At 42.2% G+C, this 21,523-nt stretch overlaps 3 protein-coding genes across 12 annotated transcripts in view; 2 read left to right on the top strand and 1 right to left on the bottom strand.

Moving 5' to 3' along the window:
* Positions 1–6,644, top strand: part of RMDN2 (regulator of microtubule dynamics 2) — a 152,702-nt gene extending 146,058 nt beyond the window's left edge. The window contains exons 12-13 of one of the 2 annotated variants that reach the window (XR_009207621.1): positions 2,668–2,749; positions 6,552–6,598. Coding sequence is in view for 1 of the 2 variants with exons in the window: in XM_058419701.1 (XP_058275684.1) it covers positions 2,668–2,749; positions 6,552–6,586 (117 nt within the window). In the remaining variant the exon portion in view is untranslated. Of the gene's footprint in view, positions 1–2,667; positions 2,750–6,551 lie in introns of both variants that reach the window. The other variant, XM_058419701.1, reaches the window with a different exon arrangement.
* On the bottom strand, positions 3,137–7,378 carry NANP (N-acetylneuraminic acid phosphatase). The gene is made up of 2 exons (XM_040058066.2): positions 7,260–7,378; positions 3,137–7,069 (listed from the first exon to the last, which is right to left on the bottom strand). Exons 1-2 carry the CDS (start codon positions 7,347–7,349, stop codon positions 6,380–6,382), a joined length of 780 nt encoding a protein of 259 aa, XP_039914000.1. The 5' UTR covers positions 7,350–7,378; the 3' UTR covers positions 3,137–6,379.
* A 235-nt stretch (positions 7,379–7,613) lies between these two features.
* Positions 7,614–21,523, top strand: part of EIF2AK2 (eukaryotic translation initiation factor 2 alpha kinase 2) — a 23,482-nt gene continuing 9,572 nt past the window's right edge. Inside the window, exons 1-10 of one of the 9 annotated variants that reach the window (XM_058419700.1) lie at positions 7,614–8,210; positions 9,964–10,081; positions 10,678–10,781; positions 11,176–11,413; positions 12,388–12,514; positions 15,936–16,050; positions 16,884–17,053; positions 18,564–18,666; positions 20,315–20,397; positions 21,224–21,311. In XM_058419700.1, the coding sequence (XP_058275683.1) occupies positions 12,411–12,514; positions 15,936–16,050; positions 16,884–17,053; positions 18,564–18,666; positions 20,315–20,397; positions 21,224–21,311 (663 nt within the window). In that variant the 5' untranslated portion in view covers positions 7,614–8,210; positions 9,964–10,081; positions 10,678–10,781; positions 11,176–11,413; positions 12,388–12,410. Of the gene's footprint in view, positions 8,211–9,963; positions 10,140–10,677; positions 10,782–11,175; positions 11,426–11,549; positions 11,618–11,817; positions 11,869–12,387; positions 12,515–15,935; positions 16,051–16,883; positions 17,054–18,563; positions 18,667–20,314; positions 20,398–21,223; positions 21,312–21,523 lie in introns of those variants that run through there. The other 8 variants (XM_040058047.2, XM_040058051.2, XM_040058049.2 and 5 more) reach the window with 8 other exon arrangements.

The following is a 21,523-nucleotide window of genomic DNA, read 5'->3' as shown; positions in this document are numbered from 1 at the left end:
TTTGAGGATAACATTGGCCTAATTCATGAGAAGAATAAAAGAGAAGGCTTTACCGAGACTCTTAATACTAACGTAGTAGAAGAACTAATAAAATAGAGATTTGCATTGTTGTTGTGTTTTGACATGTAATGGTTTCACTTCCAGCTGGACCTTTCTGTTACACTGAAAGGTCACTGCCTCAGGAAACAGGTTTTTCCACATCTGCCTGAATGCAGTACAACTGAACAGACTCAGCAACAACACAAGCAAATAAAAACTTGCTCATCTGACACTCGCCAGGATGGATGGATTTTGACCGGGAACACAATAAATTTAAATGCTTTCCACTTCATCTTCATGCCCTTCATCTTCATTTATGAGGGAAAAAAAAAGAAAAAAAAAAAAAAAAAAGAAAAAAGCCATAACTATTCTAAGTGACTCCCTAAAATCACTGAAAAGTAGAAAAAAATTCTTAACTCCTTAATCTAAAGCATAGATCTTAGATTACCATGGTCATATAAACTCAGATGCAACTTCGTACCTCACTGACCCCGTATTGCATGAACTGGAGTCACTGTCTCTGGAGGTGTTTAAAGGAAAGGCTGGATGTGGCACTCAGTGCCATGGTCTGGTTGACATGGTGGTGTTTGCTCACAGGTTAGACTTGATGATCTCAGAGACCCTTCCCAGCCTAATTCAGTCTGTGGTTCTGTGACTTTTGCAATATTGATAGTTGTAGCAACAGAAATATTGCCAGGGCGAAATATAAAAAACCACCTAACAAAATGTGCACCCATAGAGTAAATACTTTAAATAAAATGTGGGTTTAAATGAAGCTGAAGTTAACATTTCCGGTTACTTCTGGTTGCCGAGTAATCTTATTCCCAAAATACAAATAAATTGGATTTTCTGAGTGTGGCAAAGTTGTTTGTGAATATATTCAACAGAAAAATTATGACAGCCAGTGACAGACTAAACAGCTGAAATTATGTGTAGTGCTTTGTGTTCCTCCCAACACACACTTCTTCAGTCAAGTAATCACCAACACTAATTTTAAAATTTGAAGAAAATGATCTTAGAGTTGCTATTTGAAACTTGTCTTATAAATCTTGATATCTGTAGATGACTAAGAGATTTTGTTTAGAGGAACTTTTGTTCTATTTTGGTTTTTTTCTTCCCAATTTTTTTTTTTTTTTTTAATGAAAAATTTGCCTAGTCTGTGTGGTATAAATGGAAGTTTGTTTGGAGGAAAGACCACTTAAAACATGTACATGCTTGCAGCACACAGTTGCTGTGAAGCTAGTACTAAAAATGACCTTGCAAGAAAAGATGGCTGCATTCCAGTGGTTTTTATTGCAGTCCTCTGCCAACTTCATCCCAAATATTGTTGTGATTCAGGAAGATATGGAAATGCAGCTGACAAAACAGATTATTAAGATCAATTATCTGAGGGAGGAGATGTGGAAAACAGATGTCACTTGCAGAAATAAGCATGCAAATCTTACTTAAACTTGTGAAGGTCCACTGATGTAAATGGCAATATTTTTTCCGATGTTAAATCAGACCCTATGTTATCTTCTGGTCTTTGGTGAAGTGTTGACATGGCTTACACTTTTAAGAACTGCAATTTCATATATTAACACCATAGTTTCCTTTCATATTTTTAAAGTACATTTTTTTCCTGGCATTTGAGGGCTGTTCAGCAGAAGGCTCTCATGCAACCTTGTTTCTAGGAGATTAAATAAAAGGTCAAAATAAGCTATATGGAGCGAGCAACATGATTCTCTGTTCTAGGTCCCTAGCAACATTGGCAAAAAGTTGCAGTTTTAGCTTTAGGCACAGCTGACATCATCTCTGCATTGTTGTGTCTCTTGTATGTGCACAGCGTGATCTAGAAAGCGGGGTATAATGGAGACAATCCCACTGCAAGGCTGATGGCAAAAGCTGCCCACAAAAGAACAGTATATGCTATGTACAGCAGAGTTATGTTGTCTTTCTCTTTGTTTTACTTCTCAACATGTTCAAACGATTTCCAGATGACAAGTTTTATTAGTATGGAATTCAGGTAGGATTTAAAATTGTTTTTCTAAGGCCTCACAATAACTTGGCACATTTTAAAGTTGAAGCTGAAAAACAAATCACTACATACGTGAAGAAGAGAAACAGTTGCGATGGGCCAGACTACTTCAATTTAGTTCAAAGCCCTAACACTGGTGTTGTCATGTAAGAGAAACTTCAGAGGAAAAGACAATCTGAATTGGTTGCAGTTACCTGGGGCACAGTAAGTTGTCTTTTGTCTCTTTCAGGAAATATGAAAACCTTAAGCTGCAGAGAGTAGGAAAACCTTAACCTTAATCCAAACATTTTACCTCTTTGCATTATTTTAGTACTCTAGTGAAAGGTGCTTATTTCCTGTATAAAACATTCAGATAACTTTCTAAGATCTCTGTGTAAGAAAACGCCGTTGTTTCTGAGGCTGTCACTGTCCAGCTCAATGCCTTACATGCACAAAGCTTTCTCCACAAGGACAGAAAGGCTGTGCCGTGCAGGTCTGTGATGCTACTGACAGCTTGCTGGCATGGCCAAGTGCCTGGGATAGAAGCTGAGCCCTCCTTTAGTCAGTTTAATGTCCTACTCTCATCTGCAGTGACCTAAAGTACCTTTCTACCTTTCCATCTATCTCCACAGGTCCAGAAGATGGACTGTTTGTTCCACTGCACAAAAGAAAACGTTAAGGGAGCAGCTTGCTTTTTTGCAGCCAAAAAAAAGGGTGAGCAACTTCCCCCTCTCCCCCTCTCCTGAGTCACAGAGGTCAGTATAGCCATAGCTCAGATGCTATGTGCTCTTTGTGCACCCAGAATGGGTTCCTTGGACTTGAGATTTCTGTATTTATTGATCTTCTCTGCTTGCATTCTGTTCTTATGCTGTTGCAGCAGCCAATACCATGATGTCAGGACATGCAGGCTTATGTGAGCTGGCATTCAGCTTGGCAAGTCAGGTTCAACTACCACTGAACTGCAGTTGCCTGTTCAACATACACAGTCTGGCCATGAATCATCATAAATACGTAATTATGTGCCAGGCTCTGTTTGAAATTACAGGAACTACACCCTGTCACCACATCTAAGCAAGAGGTCATGAATTTCAAATCCTAATTCTGTGCTGTTTTAAAAAACAAATGGAACTCTTGCCATTTGTTGTCAGTCAGGTCTCAAACGTATTTACCCACAGCAATTCAGAGTGTTCAAACTTACAGTTTATAAACAAAATACTTTTATTAGACTAGTACATGGGTTATTTTAAATCAAGAATTAGAATACAGTTGGCATGAAACGATTCTTCCAGTTCATTTCACCAAAGTCAAAGTTACTGTAGATTAACCTCAGGAGGTAATATTTATCTGGGGGGGGGGGGGGGGGGGGGGGGAAAGGTTTTAAAAAATATAGATGGAATTTCTTTTTCCTCTTTTTATTTTGCATGTTTTGGCAACATAGTTTAAACTAGATAACTTAGCTAACAGAGCATAACACTAAGCAAAACCAGAACATAATGGGAACTGTTAATAGACTGTTTAATTGACTTGTTCCTGCTTCTGATGTGAAAATTATCCCATCACTACATTTATGTTTCCAATTTACTAGATGTAATTATTTTTCATTATCCTTTCCGCAAGAGCTCCATCCAAGAAAAACATTCTGAGTATTTATTTAGAGATACTCCAATACTAATCCAGTTTATTGGGTAAGTGCTTCTAAGAATGGCCCAAGACAAAATCTTCTACTGTTTCTTCTTGTTTTATAGAAGAATCATAACAATGTTTCCCTCTCTGGACACCAGTAGCCACATCCAGCAGGGCACAGTACTCAGAAATGGAAAAATATACTCCGGTGTGGCCTCTACAGACCATGCTGTCACCTGAGTGTGCATTTACTGTGTTTTTTCAGATATGAAAAGAAATGGCTGGCCATTTGCAAAACAAAGAACAGTCTCTTCTGAAACAAGAGACCTTTTCTACAATAAGCAGGCTCAGCATGCCACTTCAGAATGATGCAGTGGCCAGAGAATATGAGCTCCAACTTAGAATAGAAAATGGTAACCTGGTGCAATATATATAGAGAGAGATAAATATCTATATCTCCTTCAAGCCCACAGAACAGACTTGTGAATTATTACTATTTGTTATTTTAAATATCAGCTGTATCAGAAACCTCATTCTGACCTAAGTTCTACTATCCTGCTGCTGTGCAAACAAGGCAGAGTCAGTTACCCTGTAGCTCCTTTGGGATGCTGTTGTAACCAACGTTGCTGCTTTTGTATCAGATGGCATGGTTAGATTACTTCAGGGATCCATCCAATCTTTTGGATACATTTCTAGTTTTACACAGTATCCCTGACAGGCTCAATGATCTTCATTATTCTTGTCTCAATCATCCATTATAAGAAATGTTATTAGCAATGCTTTGCCCATCAGCTAAACCAGTGACTGTCTCCACACTCTTCAAATGCAACCCAAAATCTTAACTTAGGCCTCTTCCTCCAGAATATGTGACAAGTCAGTGCCACTGGTTCATATTACTATACTACTGTAATTGGATTGTTTTCAGTATATGCCCATTTCCCCACAGGAATAGGTGGGGTCTGTCTCTGTACTCTTCCTTGACCTGGCATCTCAACAGTCTTGGCTAGGTAAGACAAGGAGTGTGGACTGCTTTACCTTTTCTAATGGACAATTGGGAAAGGAGTTTCACATTTAATGAGTATTTCTTTTTCTCCCCTCCTAAATGCAGGAGCAACATATTTTGATCCAACCTAAAGTCCTTGTCAAATAATTGAACCCAGAGCAGTAACAGCCTCCTCTAAACTGACTCTGTCATCCTATGCAAGACTTAAATGCATTAACTTAGGTTCCCTGGTTTAATTTGACATGAGTGTTTCTTGTATATAGAATTTCTTCTATATTCACACTCATTTCATAGTAGGTTTCTGTCCTTGCTGCACGCATGTCAGACACTCCTCTGCCAGTAGCCTAATACCCCTGTTCTCAAAAGATCTGTCATGGAATTATTCCAAAATATAAAATTTGATTTTTCATATATGGTCTGATATTCATCCCAGTGAATATATAGAAAATAGTGTTGAAAACCACAGACTTGCCAACAAGTGTTTACATTTCCGTTTAACGTTCTCGAGAATACGTCCCCATTATGTAGTAACAATATGATACACAGAAAAAAATAAATTAATGTAATGATCTGGGCAAGAGAAACCTTACTGTTTTAGACAGTCACCTCATACATGAAGTGGAGATATCACATATACCTTATAAAGTTGTATACAGTACTGTAATACATATGACATCAGTTTCCAGTTTCCTGGAGGAGAGTCTTGAGAGCCACTTACAGACAACTAGCTTGTATTTTCTCCAGAATAAATCACGTGAATTACATATGCAAACTGGAGTAAGGAGGGGATTATATAGCTGTTCCATTAAAATAATCAAAAAACCCACTGATCCTGCAGTTGAATTGGAGTAGTAATACACCTGAGCAAGAAGAGGAACAGTTTCTCCCAAAAGTCTGATCAAAATTCACTGATAAAATCAGACAGAACAATGATATTAGCTTCTGAAGAGTCTGACAGTACGGTAACACCATTGAAAATATCCCTGTTTTATCCATTTCAACAAAAATCATAATCTGAATTACAAGTATACTTGTATAAGCACCAAGATAATATAGAGTAGAAGCTTATTCATCAAGTCCCTCTGATAAATGGTCCCCGATAAAAAAGCAAATTTTTGATGCACATTGAAGTGCTTTTGGCAAGAGATAGAGGTTTCATAAAAGAAAACTCACTGCAAAGTCTGAAAAAAAAATCTAAAACTTGTAAAAAAAGATCAAAGGCAGAGCATTTCTAATAGTCGGAGAAATAATGAAATTCACTCCAGTTCCTGTGATAAACTGCGGATCAATTGTGAAGATTTACCAGATTGTACCACACTTTCTCACCTTCTCTTTACACACTGCACACAAGGTTGGAACTGAAGCTCCTGCTAAGCTTACAAGTCAGCAATGCATGTGACAGCTCAGAACATTCAAATTTTCTTTTCCACTACAGAAACAAAAGACTGGCAACTTAGGTCAGAGACAGACAGACTTCTGCCACAGTCTGTCAAAATAATTTCCAGACAGAGGCAGTTGCTTTAAATTGACTGCACTTGCATCATTTAAATTAATACAATTCTGTTTTTCCGTCCTGTTTTCACTGACAACTGTGCTCTTATTTATCCCTGTGCTGTTTAAAAGAGACCATAGAGGAGTTCAGACCCCTAAGGTCGGATTTTTAAAAAGAGCATGTGTCACCTAACAGCTCAGCAGGTCTCTGCGTGCTGGAACCATCATCACTGTGCTTCATTGCTACTAGCTATATGGTCAGTTTCTAACTTAGCACCGTGCTCCATCTGCTGTAAAATCGCTGGAAGATCCAGTACAGAAGAAATAATATAATGGGGTACGGGGGAGGTATCTACTGGGGCGGTCATCGCTTTGTTTAACCAGACCGTTGCTTTCAAGCCAGCATTCAGGCCTCCTTGAATATCTGTATCTAGAGAGTCACCGACCATCACGCACTCTGCGGGCTGCACGCCCAGGAGATCGCAACAGTAGTAAAATATGGAGGGCGCCGGTTTCTCCTCTTTCTGCTCTCCCCCCACCACGATGGCGTCGAAGTAGGGCTGGCAGGCGCACGCCTCGATCTTCTCCCTCTGCGTCTGCCGGTCGCCGTTGGTGAGGAGCAGCAGGCGGAGGCCTTTCCGCAGCTCCGTGAGCATGGCCCGCGTGTCCTCGGCCAGCGTCAGGTGCCGCAGCCGCGTCGTCTTCCACAGGTAATAGCACTCGGCCGCCAGGTCGCGGTTCGCCTCCCCCCCGATGGTCTCCTGGATCGCCTCCTCCCAGTGCGAAATCCGCAGGTCCGTGATGCACATCTTGGCGGGATCGTGGCACTCCTTGAGGAGCTTGGCCTGGACCTTATCGCAGACGGCGCGGGCCTCTCCTTCCCCGTAGCGGTGCTTGGACTGCAGGGCGCTTACCACCTGCAAGGGACGCGGGGGCGCGCATCAGGGCGCTGCGGGGCAGCGCGGCGCGCTCCCGGGAGCGACCCCCGGCCGCGCGCCAGCCGGGGGAGGGAGCGGGAGCGCGACGGAGCGGGACGCGCGCGGCACCGCCGGGCCGGGCCGGGCCGGGCCGGGAGCCGCGGCGGAAGGGGGACAAGGGCAGTAGTACCTCCTCGATGGCGCGCCGCCCCGCCGCCGCCGTGTCGATCAGCGTGTTGTCCAGATCGAAGAACACCGCCTTGACGCCGTGCAGCCCCATGGCGCCGCCTCCCGCCAGAGCCGCCCCGCTCGGACGGCGGAGGGCAGCGCCCCTGACCGCCGGCAGAGCCGCCCGTGCGGGACGCGGCGAGGCGGAGCCGCCATCGGCCCGCCCCTCACGGCCCGCGGGGCGGGGCCCGGGCGGGAGCTGCGCCGCTGCGCGCTCCCGGGTGTCGCTCCAGAAAGGAGGGGTTGAAAGGGCGCAGGGCTCGGGAATGGGCTATGAAGAGACCCTGCCCGAATGCCGACAGCTCGTGCGGGTTGGCAGTGGGGCCGGGCCAGGATGGAAAGGCCGCGGGAGCTCCCGTGCCCCGGCTACCGCAGCGCTCCCCTTGCCGTGCCGGCGGGGGCGCGGAACGAGGAACGCGCCGGGAGAGGGAGTCGTGGCGGGGCGGTGGCTGTGCCCGGGAGGAGGAGCGGCTCTACGGGGCCCCAGGTGTGGCGTGGGTGGGCCCACGCCGCGGTATTTGGGGTGTGTTTGGTGTTCTGCTTTGCTTGGTTTTTTTTCCCTCTGTGTAGGAATGCTTTCTGGGTGAGGCAACGAGACAGCTGGCAGCTGGTTGGAAAAGAACCTGTTGAGATGCTGCCAGGGAACAGCTCTTCCGTGAAAGAATTCCCCCCGCAGCCCTTCCGCCCGGGTAGGCCTGCCCGCTCCCGGCTGTTATCGGCAGCTTGGCGGGCTGTGCCAGCCCCGGGCCCGCGGCTGCCGCCATCGGGGAAGCCTATCCCAGCCTCAGGAATGGCACCGAACAGGTGGTCGTAGCATGGTGCCCGAAGATGTTGAAGTCTAGTTTGAAGCATTCGGTGTGATGCCTTAGGAAGGATGAGCTGAAACAAAGATTGGACAGAGCTAGAGAATAAAGTAGGTATTTATTGAAGGGCCTTTATGATACACCTTGGGGAGGACAAGAGCCTGGCCAGGGTGACATACAAGGTGGGCTTAAAATGGTCACAAAATGGCTGACGGTCACAAGGTCTTACGTTTTTATAAGTTTTGGTTCACTTGCATTTTGGGGTTTAATTGTCTAATCACAGCTTCAGGTTGTGAGCTTCAGTTTCTCTCTTCAGTCCACCATTGTTTATACTTTTGGGCCTGAAAGTTGTCCCTGGTCTTCAACAGGAAAAGGATTTGTCTATGTACTCTGTGAAGAAAGCTTACTAGCACTTGATATGAGGCTCAGAACTATACCCCTAGGCAGCACAGAATCTGAAAAATGTAAAAGCTAAAACTTAAGACATCACGTGCAGGGACCTGCACGAGGAATGAGGAGGAGACGCTTGCAGAAGATTCAGTTTATTTTGGCTTTCCCAGCTTCCAGGTTGCCTTCTGGAGCATGACCTTTCACGTTTACCTGTGGGCACAGCTGCCACAGCATGGGGATTGAATCATTCAACAGCAAGTGTTCCTAATAAAGCCAAAGTCAGTGCCTCCAGTATTTGGAGAGCCCATATAATAATGGATCATTTGAAACTCCAAAGGTCAATATTTTATAGAGCAAATCAATCACAAAAGCATTTGAATAAAGGCCTGAATGGCTTCATAGAACAAGATTTTTAGGTGTGTGTACCAAAGACTCTTTCAGAATTTATGATTTTCCCCAAGGTGAAGTTTAACAGGCTATAATGTTTTGAGAAACACAAGGTACTTTTTAACAGCCAGCAAGAAAGTTTCTTAATTTGATTAGTGTTTAATACTGCTAATGTTGATTAGATGTTAATCATTAACAAATTCACAAAGCTGAAGGAAACTGTCTTTTACCAGAAAACTGGAAGTTCACTCCAGGTCACTTTCAGTTCTAAAAACTGCACCTTTGATAGCAATCTGCTTATCTGATGGAAGACATTGAGTCACATGCTATTTGCCATCAGATAAGGATGTGCCCAAGAGCTTGGCAAGTAAAACTACAGAAGACAAGCCTTTAAGGAGAGAAGGGCATTCTGAGAAGAAACAGATGGCTAAGGATCCTGTAGTTAAGGCAATAAGAGAAGTTTTAATAGAATTACTCTAGTTGGCTCTAATAAAATATGCTAGTTTTGCTTTATTAGACAGAAAGGGTGTTAGGCATGTGGATTTCATGTGCCTTTACTGAATTACTGTTTTTCAGAATTTACACAGAAGAGTGTTTAAAAATAGCTTGGTTTCTAGCATTCATTCTCCTTAGGAAGATGGCATTTTTTTCAGAGAGCCCTGCATTGCAGACAGTGAGCAGTGGATCCTATGTGTACTTTTGAAAAAAGGTGCATTTACATATAATTAATGTTTGTGTTCATGTCTTACAAGATTTTGTAAGGTATATATTTTTACTAGGCGCTTTCAGTTACAGAATTGAAACAGTTACGCCAAGAATGATAATTAATTTTAAACTCATTTTAATTTTTTTTCAGGTTTCTCACTAACTGACTCTGCATGGAAAGTGTTGTTCACTTTAGAGTATGTCTGTAATTGTAAAATGCGCTTTTGTGTAAACTTGGAAAATTCTCTGCAAGGTTGTTGAACTTCAGCCAGCTGTTTTATGTGCTATTATTTATTTGGACCCTGGGATCAGCAAATAAGCTCACTCCTGCCAAATTTATCTGTCTGCAAGTGTGTTACCTTCTCCTTGTTCTTTCTGCAGGCTCACAAGAGGGATATCCCTCGCAGGAGCTGAGAACCAGGAAAAGAGCAGTCATTGGAAACCTGAGTAGGAGACAAGCTGAAACATGAGATATACTGCACGTTCTAGAAGTGATAATGTAAGAATGCCAGTTTGGTATCTTTAAATGAGGAATTGCTCTGGATGTCTTTTAAAAAGTAAGAACATCATAAACACTTCCAAAGAAAAGTTATCCATACGTAAATAATAATTTGTGAATTATTCGATTAACATCATAGTTCGTCTTTTTTTTTTTTTTTTGTTGCTACAGAATGATTATGTTTAGGAGTTCAGCATTTGGAACTCTGATGGTTTTTCCCTGCATGCCCACTGGTGTCTCAATGGGTTCCTTTTTGGTTGTGTTAGTGGCAACTGTGCTAGCTGAGATGGATAGTACCTTAGCCCAGGTAGCTCATGCAGAAACCATAAACCTAAGACCATGGGAGGTGGGATATGGAAATTAGGATGCTAATGGTGTAAATCCAGAATGGGTCATGTCTCCGGTTCTGGTTCTCTGTTGGTTCGGGACCTTTGACATATAAAGTCATGCCCCTATCCCCCATTTGGGATTGGACCCCTGCCCCTAGAGAACATCATATATTAGGTTAGCCATGCTCCCGGGTCTTTGGGTGTTGCCCCTTGAATCTTGCAGTCTCTGTGTTTGTGATCAGACCACCAGTAGAGTTCTATTTTCAGGCACTCCATCGTTCCTGTCCCATTAATTTTTGTCATGCTCCACCCAGCTGGACCGGACCTGGAATCATGCTGCCGACAGAGATACATTAGTGCTGTGAGAGCAGGTGAGCTTCCTGTGTGTTTAAGCTGTTTTCTCAGACTGAGGGAGACCTAAGGCTGTTATTTTTACACAGCTGTCTGGTTTCTGCTGGGGATAGACCTTGCAGGGGGTGGAAATCAAATCTTGGTGATCAGGAGTAGGTGGCCTGTGTGCTCAGTGGAAATCATCTCCTCCATCCTTCACATCCAGCCCCTGAAAACTAATCTTGGGGATTTTTCTTTCCCACTTCCACAGAATATATTATTAATTTGGTGGCTGATTTTTTTTTTTTTCCCCCTTTATCCCATTAAGAGATTTATTATGAAGTGCATTCATGTTCAGTGACATCCATAATGTATTTCAAGCTCAGTGTGTTGAGGAATACTTCTCACCCAGGTATCTTGGCCTGCAATCCACAGATTAAAACACAGATTGGGCTCCCGGTTGGAGTTTGAGACAAGCGGCCCTGAATTCCCAGCCTTTGGGATAGCATGGGACATTAAGACAGGTGACCGCAGCCAGGTCAATGGGCGACTGAGAGTAACAGCAGGAGCCGGTGGCTGCCGAGCTTTTGGATAAGGTGACGCCAGTGCGATGGATGAACACGGAGCGGGGAGGCAGAAGACGAGAAGGAGGAGCGGGACTGACGCCCCGGGGGTGACTATGAGGGTGTGAAACGCCGGGGGTTCTTGGATTTGAGGGGTTTGGATGTGTTTGGGTGCGCACTGCTCTCTGCTGGCTATGTTGCGGAGCTATAGCGTGTGGTCACTGTACCAGAAAAAGGCGCCAGCGCGACAGTGGCAGGGCCGGGGGGTCAGGTCTTCGGGAAGCCGCTCGCTTGCCTCGGAGCCCTCGTTCCCCGTAAGCTCAGGAGCCCTGGGGAGGGCGCAGGCGGCGCAGGCTCCGCTCCTTGTGCGGGGCGCAGCGCTGTTCCCCGAGGCCCCGGGCCGGAGCCTCTCCGCTCCCTGCGGAAACCTTACGGTTTCGATTTCGTTTTCACGCGGGCGGGGCGGCGCTGCGGGAAACGAAACTGAGCGGGGCCTGCAGCGCACCGGGCCGGGCCGGCTGCCGGAGCGTCCGCGGATCCCGGAGCGTCGGCAGCGGCTCGGGAGGTACCGGCGGGGCGGGGGCGCGGGAGGAAGGGCAGCGCAGGGCTCCGTGCGTCGTGGGCTGCCCGCAACACGGCTGGCCCGCCGCGCTCGGTGACGGCAGCCCGGGGTCACCTTTGGTCCGTGTGGCTACGCCTAGCATCATCGCTGCTCGAAGGGATGTCCTAGGGCCGTCGGGTTCTCTTCTGAAGGAACCGATTCTAATTCTGGAGAAACGTTACTGATTTTTTTTCTCCCAGGGAATTCAGGGAATGAGTCAATCTTTTTCTGTCAAGGAATCTGCTAAGAAATCTTCTCTGGTTACTAAATTCTCCACTCCGCTTTCTAAAACTGTTATTCCAAGCAATGCCTTCGAAAGCTTTTGCAGACCAATCGTTTGAATTAGAAATTCGAATCAGTTTCCCATGAACTTTGTTACTGGCACTGATTTTCAATCATAGCAGTGACCTTTCTGCCAGGATTAGGGGCTGCCTTTATTGTCTCTCTGGAGCAACAGATGTATCTTTGAATGTTACTTTGCAGCATCTACTGAAGATTGTGTCAAAATGGATTGTGAGTATATGACGAGGATCAACCGTTACCGTCAAATACATAAAGTTACAGTGGAATATGACATCATCGATGAGAAGGGTCCACCTCATGATCCTGAGTAAGTTTACTCTGCACGTCAGTAACTAGCAGGGCTCTTCCTACAGTGAACAAACTCTGTAAAGCTTGGAGTCACAAACGTTAATTTGCTGAAAGCACGTATGTAGTGGGAAAGCTGGTTGTAATCATGAAGTGAATGGTGGGTGCATGGGGAAGACATCATGAGAGACAGTTTAAGGCAAAAACTTATTTCAAGGGTGATGGCTCTTTTTCAGGAAGTACAGCATTGCACCTGTTACTTACTAGTAACTCTATTGTATGTTATGCATCTCCTCTCAGAAGGTGGATTGGGCTACAACAAGAATTTCAGTTATGATTTAAATGCTACAAAGCATTTAAGTTTACACAACACTGTTGATTTCCAACCAGAAAGGCTGGGTTTATTAATTGCTTGCATACTAATGTATTTAATGGGTAGTATATTTTTTAACATCTCTTATGAGAAAAGAGTCTTTTGTTAAGAAGTTTTGCTTTCCTTTTTAGAGACAATTACAGGTGATGGAATATATTTTATTTGTTTAACACTGATACAGTGTATTTTTTCCCTTGCCAAAGGTTGTAGATACTCAAGATCTGCAATAGAGTCTTGTGTGATTTTTTTAAAATTTGTTTGCTAGTTTGCATGAAGACAAGTTTTATGCTAATAATTAATGTTTCTTTTGATGTGTTGCATGTTGTCAGATAGCACTGTCTATGCAGATTTATTCTTAAATCTGACTACTATCCCAGAATAAATTAATAAATATCATCTGGATCTCAAATGTTAATCAGTTACCTTAAATTTTTCCCCATGTGGCTCATGTAATTCAAAAAAGTCATCCTTATTGCAGTAACGACCACAGCTGTGATCACAGAGCAATATCTTCATTCTTCAAAAGTGAAGAATGGCGTGGGACTGACAGAATTTACATACATTCCAAATTACTTATCCCATTTATTGTGTTTTTTCATTGTTTTTCTGTTTTTCAACATTCACAAATGAAATTTAGCCCATTGTGTGACTGTGGTATCAAGGAAAGTCTTGGGTAACTTGGACTGTTCCAAGGATACAATGTAAAGTGTCTGGCTGTAGTGGTACCTGCTGTGAATCTTCTTCAGTCCCCTTGTGCTGCTCTTTGCTGGTGTTCTGCCTGCTAACTGGATGCGTTGACCACTGCTGGCTGTAAGCTGGCTCCCTAACTCTCCTGGGCTGTGTCCCATCTCATAAATCACCTTGCAGGTGTCAGAGGCATGATGCAGTGATACCTCCCATCCTATCATGGTTCTGGTGCTGTGGCTGCTTTCAGTACAGGGTCAGTGCTGAACACAATGTAAGAAGGTTGAAGGGTGGCTCAGTCCTGAGCTTTCTTGGTGTGGGAACACAAAGAGTAGATAATTAGACCAGTCCTGCCTAAACCTGTCAAGTCTGGGAATTGCTTATTGACTTGGGGTTCATGGTGAGTGTGATTCTGCATTTATGACGATGTAACGCTCCTGCAGGTAATCTTCAACTTTGTCGTGGAGACTCACTGCAGGATGCTTAGATAAAATGGTATATTTTGGATTTAGTGTCATAGCTGAATGTGTGTAGTATTCAGTGCTTAGGTATTGGTTGGCTGACAAACTCCATCCCAAAGAACAACTCTTCTTACATGTTTTGTTTTTATTTTGTTGTTTCCTAAGTGTAGAGTATGTGGCACACTATGGGTGTTCCTTTTCCTACTGTTTGCCCCCTTAAGATTTCTTGTTAAGCCTTGCTTAAACAATGACAGCAAGCACTGTTCTGCGTCTTTATTGTTTCTCACCCAAACATTTCATTAAAGGAAATTGGAGAGTGAGATTGGAATAGTGAAAAAAGTGAGTTCCTAAAGTCACTTCACTGTTTGAGACCAGTTTTCCCGCAGAGGAGCTCATGGTGCTGTACCTTGACTGTGTGAATCCATCTTGCTGGCTGTGATCATTTACATGCTCTGCTGCAATCTGAAGCACAGAGGTGCCCTGAGGCTCTAACGGTCACTTTAACTTGGTGCAAGTGTGTGCTGCTGCCAAAGGCAGAAATCCAGTTGTTGTTTTCTCCTCTGTTGATTTTTGTGCAAAGCCATGATCAGAAATATTAGGGGATTTGCAGCTGCCAGACAAGTCAGATCTGTAAGGACTGATTTGTCTGAAATCGAAGCATTCATTATTAGGGTACAGCAGCAGGTTGACCCCAGGAGGCAGTGAAACCCCCAGCCAACACACTTCCCCCAGGGAGAGAATCAATCAGAAAGGTGAAAGGGAGAAAAACTTGTGGATCTAGATAAGGACAGTTTAATAGACAAAGCATAGCTGGATGTGTAACCAAGCAAAATAAGGAAGTTGCTTACTCCTTCCCATCAGCAGGCAGAAGTTTCCAGGAAAATGGGGTTTCATCATCCCCAATGTTTACTTGGGAAGGTAAACACTATAGCGCTGGGTATCCCCTCTTCTTCATCTCCCAACTTTTATTGCTGAGTGTGATGCCCTGTGGCATGGAATATCCCTCTGGCCACCTGCCTTGATTGTGTCTCTTCCCAGCTTCTCACATCTCCTTCCTCTACTTGCTGGAAGGCCAGAGTGGGAAAAAGAAAAAAACTTTGGTGCTATGCAAACACTACTCAGCTGTAGGTAAGACATCAATCCTGTGTTAGTCCCAAAGCCACAACATAGCACCATTCTGGCTGCTCTGAAGAAAGTTAACCCCATCCCAGCCAGACCCAGTACCATCAGTCCTGAGCTGCATCAGATTCCCATTCTGACTCATGGAGTTGTCAAATGTGAAGCAGGACATGCACGGTTGTGGAATGGAGGGACAGAGGGAAGGGATCAGCAGTTGAGCACAGAAAGGCAGGACTGGGGTTTGTGTGTGTTTGTTTTAGTAATTTTGTTGTTGTTTTGGTGGGGTTTTTTTGTGACTGCCTTGAAATTCATATCTCACAAGCACCAGTCGTGTTTTTTTCTCTTACTAAGCAGTCTACATCACAGGGTATTAAAGGTGAGTGTAATGACCCATCTGGTTTCATGAAATCAAGTTTAGCTAATCTTTCCTCTGTGTAGTGTTGCACTACTGAGAGGTGACCTGGTATTAGGGCCTCACAACTTTGCTTTTAACGATGTTGACCTCATCCATTCTTATGCTTTTAAAAACTAAAATATTTTGATTTTAAAAAGCAGTTAAAATACTGTTAGAACTAATAAAGTACATGCATTTGTGACCAGAGAGGAAAATTTTAAGAAATATTTATAGTAAAGAATTAGACTAATCATAGGTCTGATATAATGAAAATACATTAATACTTCAATACTTCCCAGTTATCCTATAGTGATTTGTAGATAATAAAGTTTAATCTGATAAGGTTATTGAAATATATATATATATATGGGAAAAATGTATCAATGTTTTAGACAAGTTTCCTTCATTGCAGGTTCACAATTGTGGTCAAAATAAACGGTAAAGAATATGGTAGAGGCACTGGTAAAAGTAAAAAAGAAGCAAAAGCAGTAGCAGCAAAAGAAACATGGGAAATGATTGAGGAACAGGTGAGTAAATAGTAGGATTAAGTTTTGGAGGGTTACTAAGCAGTGTACATCACATGTAATGTAGTAAATGTTGGATATCTAAAAGCAGACTTTCAATAAAATGGTGTTTAATTTGAAACAGTTTCTAGTAACTTAAGTTGTCTTTGTTCTGTCTTATTCAACTTTTTTCTACTCTTTATCACGGAATTGTTCTCCCTACTGTTTTCCTATAGGGTTGATATCTAATATTGTGTTTCCTCCTCTGCTGTTACAGGAGGATAAGGAAATGTATTTCTCTTTCTTAAGCTGCCTTGGTGTTTCCAGAGTCGACAGTGGTCCTTTTATATCTTAACAACTGTTCAATGATTCAATGTCTTCAAAACATTTGCAAGGCGTTACTTCATGTGTCTTTTGCCACTCTGCTAATGAATTTGCTTACTTTTACTTGTTCTAATTAATCTTTTATTCCTTTTCATTATATTCTTTACAGTATAGCTGGTTATATACTCTGTCCTTCCTTGATTATGTCTAGGTTCGAATTTTGCACCTTAGTTTTCTGCCAAGTGTTTTGCCCTTCTTTGTTTACCATTTATTTTGCTTTTTGACTCTGAATGCTTCTTAGCACCTTTCGAGTGAAATCTTTCCTTACCTTTTTGTATATGGCTTTTATTTTGTCACTGTAATTACTTTAACACAATTGCCACTAAGGACTCAGTTAATGGAAACTTAGGATTTCTTAAGAGTCTTTTGAAATGTGGGCAAACCTTGCAGCTATATCAGTTCTTGTGCACTGTTTATTTTAATGTATTTTTTAACCTTAAGTTTTTAAGTTACCTGTTTTGTTTATTTTATAGCAAAAGAGTCCCTCAAATGTGGCAACTGCAGAGTTAACAACAACTCAAACAACCTCATCACCTGCACTAGGCAAAGATTATGTCAGTCTATTAAATATTTTTTCACAAAGGATGTGTCAAATTGTTGATTATCGTCACCAAACTCGTACTGGAGATGCCCATGCTCCCACGTAAGATATAATTTATCTTCCTGTTTCCTTCTAATTCTTAGTTGTGTTTACTAATGCTGTCATTAGTTATTCTTGGTCGTGTTAGCTGAATTTTTAGCAGGAGTAATGCCATCTGCTGAGAATGTTATCCAAAAGCTTCTTGAGCTCTGTCAGGTTTGGTGCTATGACCAGCTTCCCTGGGGAGCCTGTTCCAGTGCCCAACCATCCTCTGGGTGAAGAATCTTTTCCTGATATTTGACCTAAACTTATCGTGACTCATCTTCATGTTTTCTCTTTGAGTGCTGTCACTGTCACCAGAGAGAAGAGCTTACTGCCTGCCTCTGCTCTTCCCCTCATGAGGAAGGTGTAACTGCAGTGAGGTCTCCCCTCAGTCTCCTCCAGGCTGAACAGACCAAGTGACCTCAGCCATTTTTTATATGACTTCCCCTCAAGGCCCTTCACCATCTTTGTTGCCCTCCTTTGGACACTCCCCAAGAGTTTAATGTGATTTTTATATTTTGGCACCCAAAACTGCCCCCAGCACTCGAGGTGAGGCTGCCCCAGCTCAGAGCAGATCAAGTCAATCCCCTCCCTTGCCCAGCTGGTGATGCTGTGCCTGATGGCCCACAGGACAGGGTTGGCCCTCCTGGCTGCCAGGACACTGCTGACTCATGTCCAACTTGGCATCAACCAGGATTCACAGGTGCCTTTCTGCAGTGCTGTTCTCCAGCCTCCTGTTCCCAAGTCTATACACACAACCTGGGTTATCCCATCCCAGCTACAGAATTTAGCACTTGCCTTTGTTAAATTTCACATGGTTGGTGATTGCCCATCTCTTAATTTTAGTGTGTTGGTCTCTCTGCAGGGCTTCCTTGCCCTTGAGGGAGTCAACAGCTCCTCCCAGTTTTGGTATCCTTCCAGTCCTGTGTCCAAGTAATTTAGAAGATGTTGAAGAGCACAGGGCAGAGAATGGAGCCCTGTGGAATGCCCCTAGTGGCAGGTCCCCAGTCTGATATCACCCCATTCACTGCAACCCTTGTGCCTGACCCATGAACCAGTTGCTCACCCATCACGTAAACATGGTTATCCAGCTGTGTGCTGGATATTTTGTCCAGAAGGACACGGAGAGATGGTCTCAAAAGGTTCGCCAAAGTCCAAAAAAGATTACATCGTCTTGCTTTCCTAGATCAGCTAGGTGGGGTACCCTGTCATAGAAGGAAATCAGGACTTTTCCTTCATGGAGCTCTGCTGGCTGTGGCCAATGACTGTGCTGTCCTCCAGGTGTTTATCAATACCTACCAGTATAATCTCCATGTTTGTACCAGGCTCTGAAAGTGAGTTATCTTGAAGGCACAACAAATTAGTTATCTACCATTATTAATAAGATTAAATGTATGTTGGAAACACTGTCCTGAGGATGTGCATTTCAGATTTCCATTCTATGATGTCAGTTGATTGTGGTGTTTAAAAATCATTAAATTAAGGCTTGTCACATGGGATATAAGACTCGATTCCCTGTCGTATTTTACAGGTATTCTATTAGCTGTACAATTAGTGGTCATTTGTATGGGAGGGGCACTGGACCTTCCCTAGCTGCTGCAAAACAAGCTGCTGCAAAGGAAGCATGTGAGAAGGTAAATAAGGAAAACTCTCTTACAGTGTGTGCTATATTTATACTTAACACGGAAGTTTAATTCTTTGAACCAATTTCCTCATTGTATTTAAAAGCATATTCCATGGATGCTTTTAAAGGGGGAAACAGTCCATATTTTATATATATTAGTTGGGCTACTGTTAGCAGAATTTGTGTTGTTTCTATATTCCGTTCTGGGTTGAAAAAGAAAATCTAACAGTTGATACCTCTCTGTTGCAGAAGTTGTCATTCAAGGATACACACATATTAAACATATAGTTGAGCTAGCAGACTATGAATATACTTATTTTACTGTCTTGTGTTGGATTAAAAATCTATTGTGGAATGTGAGAGGTAAAAGCAGGAGTCAGAATCAACAGGACTGGCCTTCTGCCTCCAAGGCAGAGTCTAGTGAAACAATTGCTGACACCATCCTCTGGAGAGTAGAGCTTTTGTCTTCATGTTGGCAACTGCTATTTCCACATGTGCAAAAAATTATCAGAATTCCAACAGTGATCCAAACCCACTTCTGTAATGCACAGAACATATGAACTAACTGAACTGGAGTGTAGTTTAAAGCAAAGGATGGCAGTATGGGTGAGGGAAGAAGTCTTTTTTACTTTTAAGTACTTTTAAAATTATTTGCCTGTTACTGTGAATTTTCAGTGCTTTTTAAATGTTTTTAAGTCAACCATGTAATTAACTAATGGTTTATTATAGCTCTAGGAGCCTTTCTTAATATTTTCCTATGTTGCAAACCCAGGGATTTTTTATTTTCATTAAAGTCTGAAATTTACTACCTCAAGCAGAACTTGTTTACCAGTTAGTCTAAATTTGGGGTGGGTTGTTTTGGTTTGGTTTTACTTTTTATTACTTCTCAGTGATGTCTGTGTAACAAGAAAAATGTAACTGGCAAATAGTAGCAAAGGTACAGTACTCCGATTTATAAAAAAGGAGTTTATTTGTTGGCTCTCATTGAAACATAAACCCTATGTTTTTGTTTCCATGATACCATGATGGAAAACCAACATAAAAAGAAAATAAGCTTGTTTACTTTTTGTGATGTGATGGTCTATATCCATTGTAAGTGTTGGTGTTGCTTTTAATGTTACTTTTATGCTCTTATGACATGGGTAGGGGGAGGAAGGGGAAGAACCTCTACTAAGTAGTTGGGATAAGTTTTTTTGATTCAACCCCAGATTACTTATATGAGTTTTGCAGTGTTTTCATGCTGAAGACATTGAATGTCAACTTGTACTGACTCAGATTTTCAGTTCTGCTGATTACATATATCAAAGCCTACATATACCTCTTTTTCCACACGGCAGTTGCACATGCAGCAAACAATGAAGATATTTGCTTTTCATCACTCTTATTCTTATCCTGGTTTTGAATAGAATCCAGGCTCTACTTTTGTAAACGTGTCTGTATAGTACGCTCACTGTGACAGGGCCTTGTGTTTTTCCTTTCTCTAGGCAGAGATTGGGCAGATGCCTTTCTTCTGCAGTGCCTTGAATGCTTAGTGCAGTTAACAACTTGCCCTAAGGACCCTGTAATCCTCCCTCTGCCCTCTTTGGAGGGCATATTTTGCACTAGGGATTTGTTTATGTGATGTTATTAAACGTTCTTGGCTTTTCTTTTTTTTCCAGATAGAAGCTGAAAGATCTAATGGCAGTTTTACATTTAGCAAATATAGCAATGTTTCTCAAGTGCCAGCTGAGTCTGACTCAGAGTAAGTTTGGTTTGCTGCTAATGTGATAACAATATATTTACTAATCTTAGAGGGTAATGTGCTCTAATTCTAAATAAAAGATAAAATTATATTGTTTTATTGCAGTATAAAGCCATGTAGTTTTAACTTCTGTTCCTTAAACTTTGGAGCAAAGTCTGTTCTATTTGTACAATTTTATATGAGTCTGTATGGGATAGCTTATAATAAGTTTAGAGCTTTCTGATTTATTCATATTTTGCCATAGATAGTTCTTGCACAAACAGTTTTACTGTGACGTAAATGGATTACCCTCCCTCATTCAATATCATTATTTCATGCCATTTTAACATGCATTTTCCTATTGTGACACTCTTGTAAGCTCAGTATAATTCAGTTTCAGAACCTTCCTGTGCTCCATATTCTGCTTTCTTCTCTCCCTTTTTCTTATTTTTTTTCCCCCTTTTTTCATTCTATATGGATCTTTTGTTTCCACCAAAGGGAAAAATTTGCTTAGCAAAAGAAACTGAACATACATTAAGTTTGATATGTGATTTGAGGACCAGTAGGTTGACTGTAGTCGCACTACCACTTTTACATTCTTCTGTCTTCTAGATATCATAAACTCATTTAATAATAGAAATAAAGGAGACTATTACAAAGTGCTGTTACTTTAGTAGCTTTCAAGCAGGATGTTTTCTAGTTTTAATTACGCATAATTGTTAATGCCTTTTCAGGTTTTGCTTTAAAAACGGTGGGATTTTTTTGGTACTTCTTCTTTTCTTATGACAATAATTTTATTTATTATTGTGTTACTTTCACCTAAAAATAGTCCATTATTTTTCGATAGAAACAGCATTTGCTTTGAAGACTCATCTGCAAGGGTGGTAGAAAAAATGAAAGACATGGCAATATGTGAAAAGCCTTCACCTTGTCAGGTATAGTATGAAAATGGTCTTCCTCATAATTACATTTTAGACCCTGAATACGACATGCTTCTTGTTGGAGTATAACATCAGTTTGTTCTTTTAGCCACTAGTCATTGGAATATACATGAGTTTTTCCTAAGAATATTCAGTACTGTTAACCATTAGTCATTTCCTTCTGCATTGTGGATCAAATTTATGTAGTGTTTAACAAATGGCAATAC

This window comes from Hirundo rustica, chromosome 3 (genome assembly GCF_015227805.2).
Source record: "Hirundo rustica isolate bHirRus1 chromosome 3, bHirRus1.pri.v3, whole genome shotgun sequence".
In the NCBI taxonomy this organism is placed as follows: domain Eukaryota; kingdom Metazoa; phylum Chordata; class Aves; order Passeriformes; family Hirundinidae; genus Hirundo; species Hirundo rustica.
This window is presented reverse-complemented; position numbering and strand designations above follow the sequence as displayed.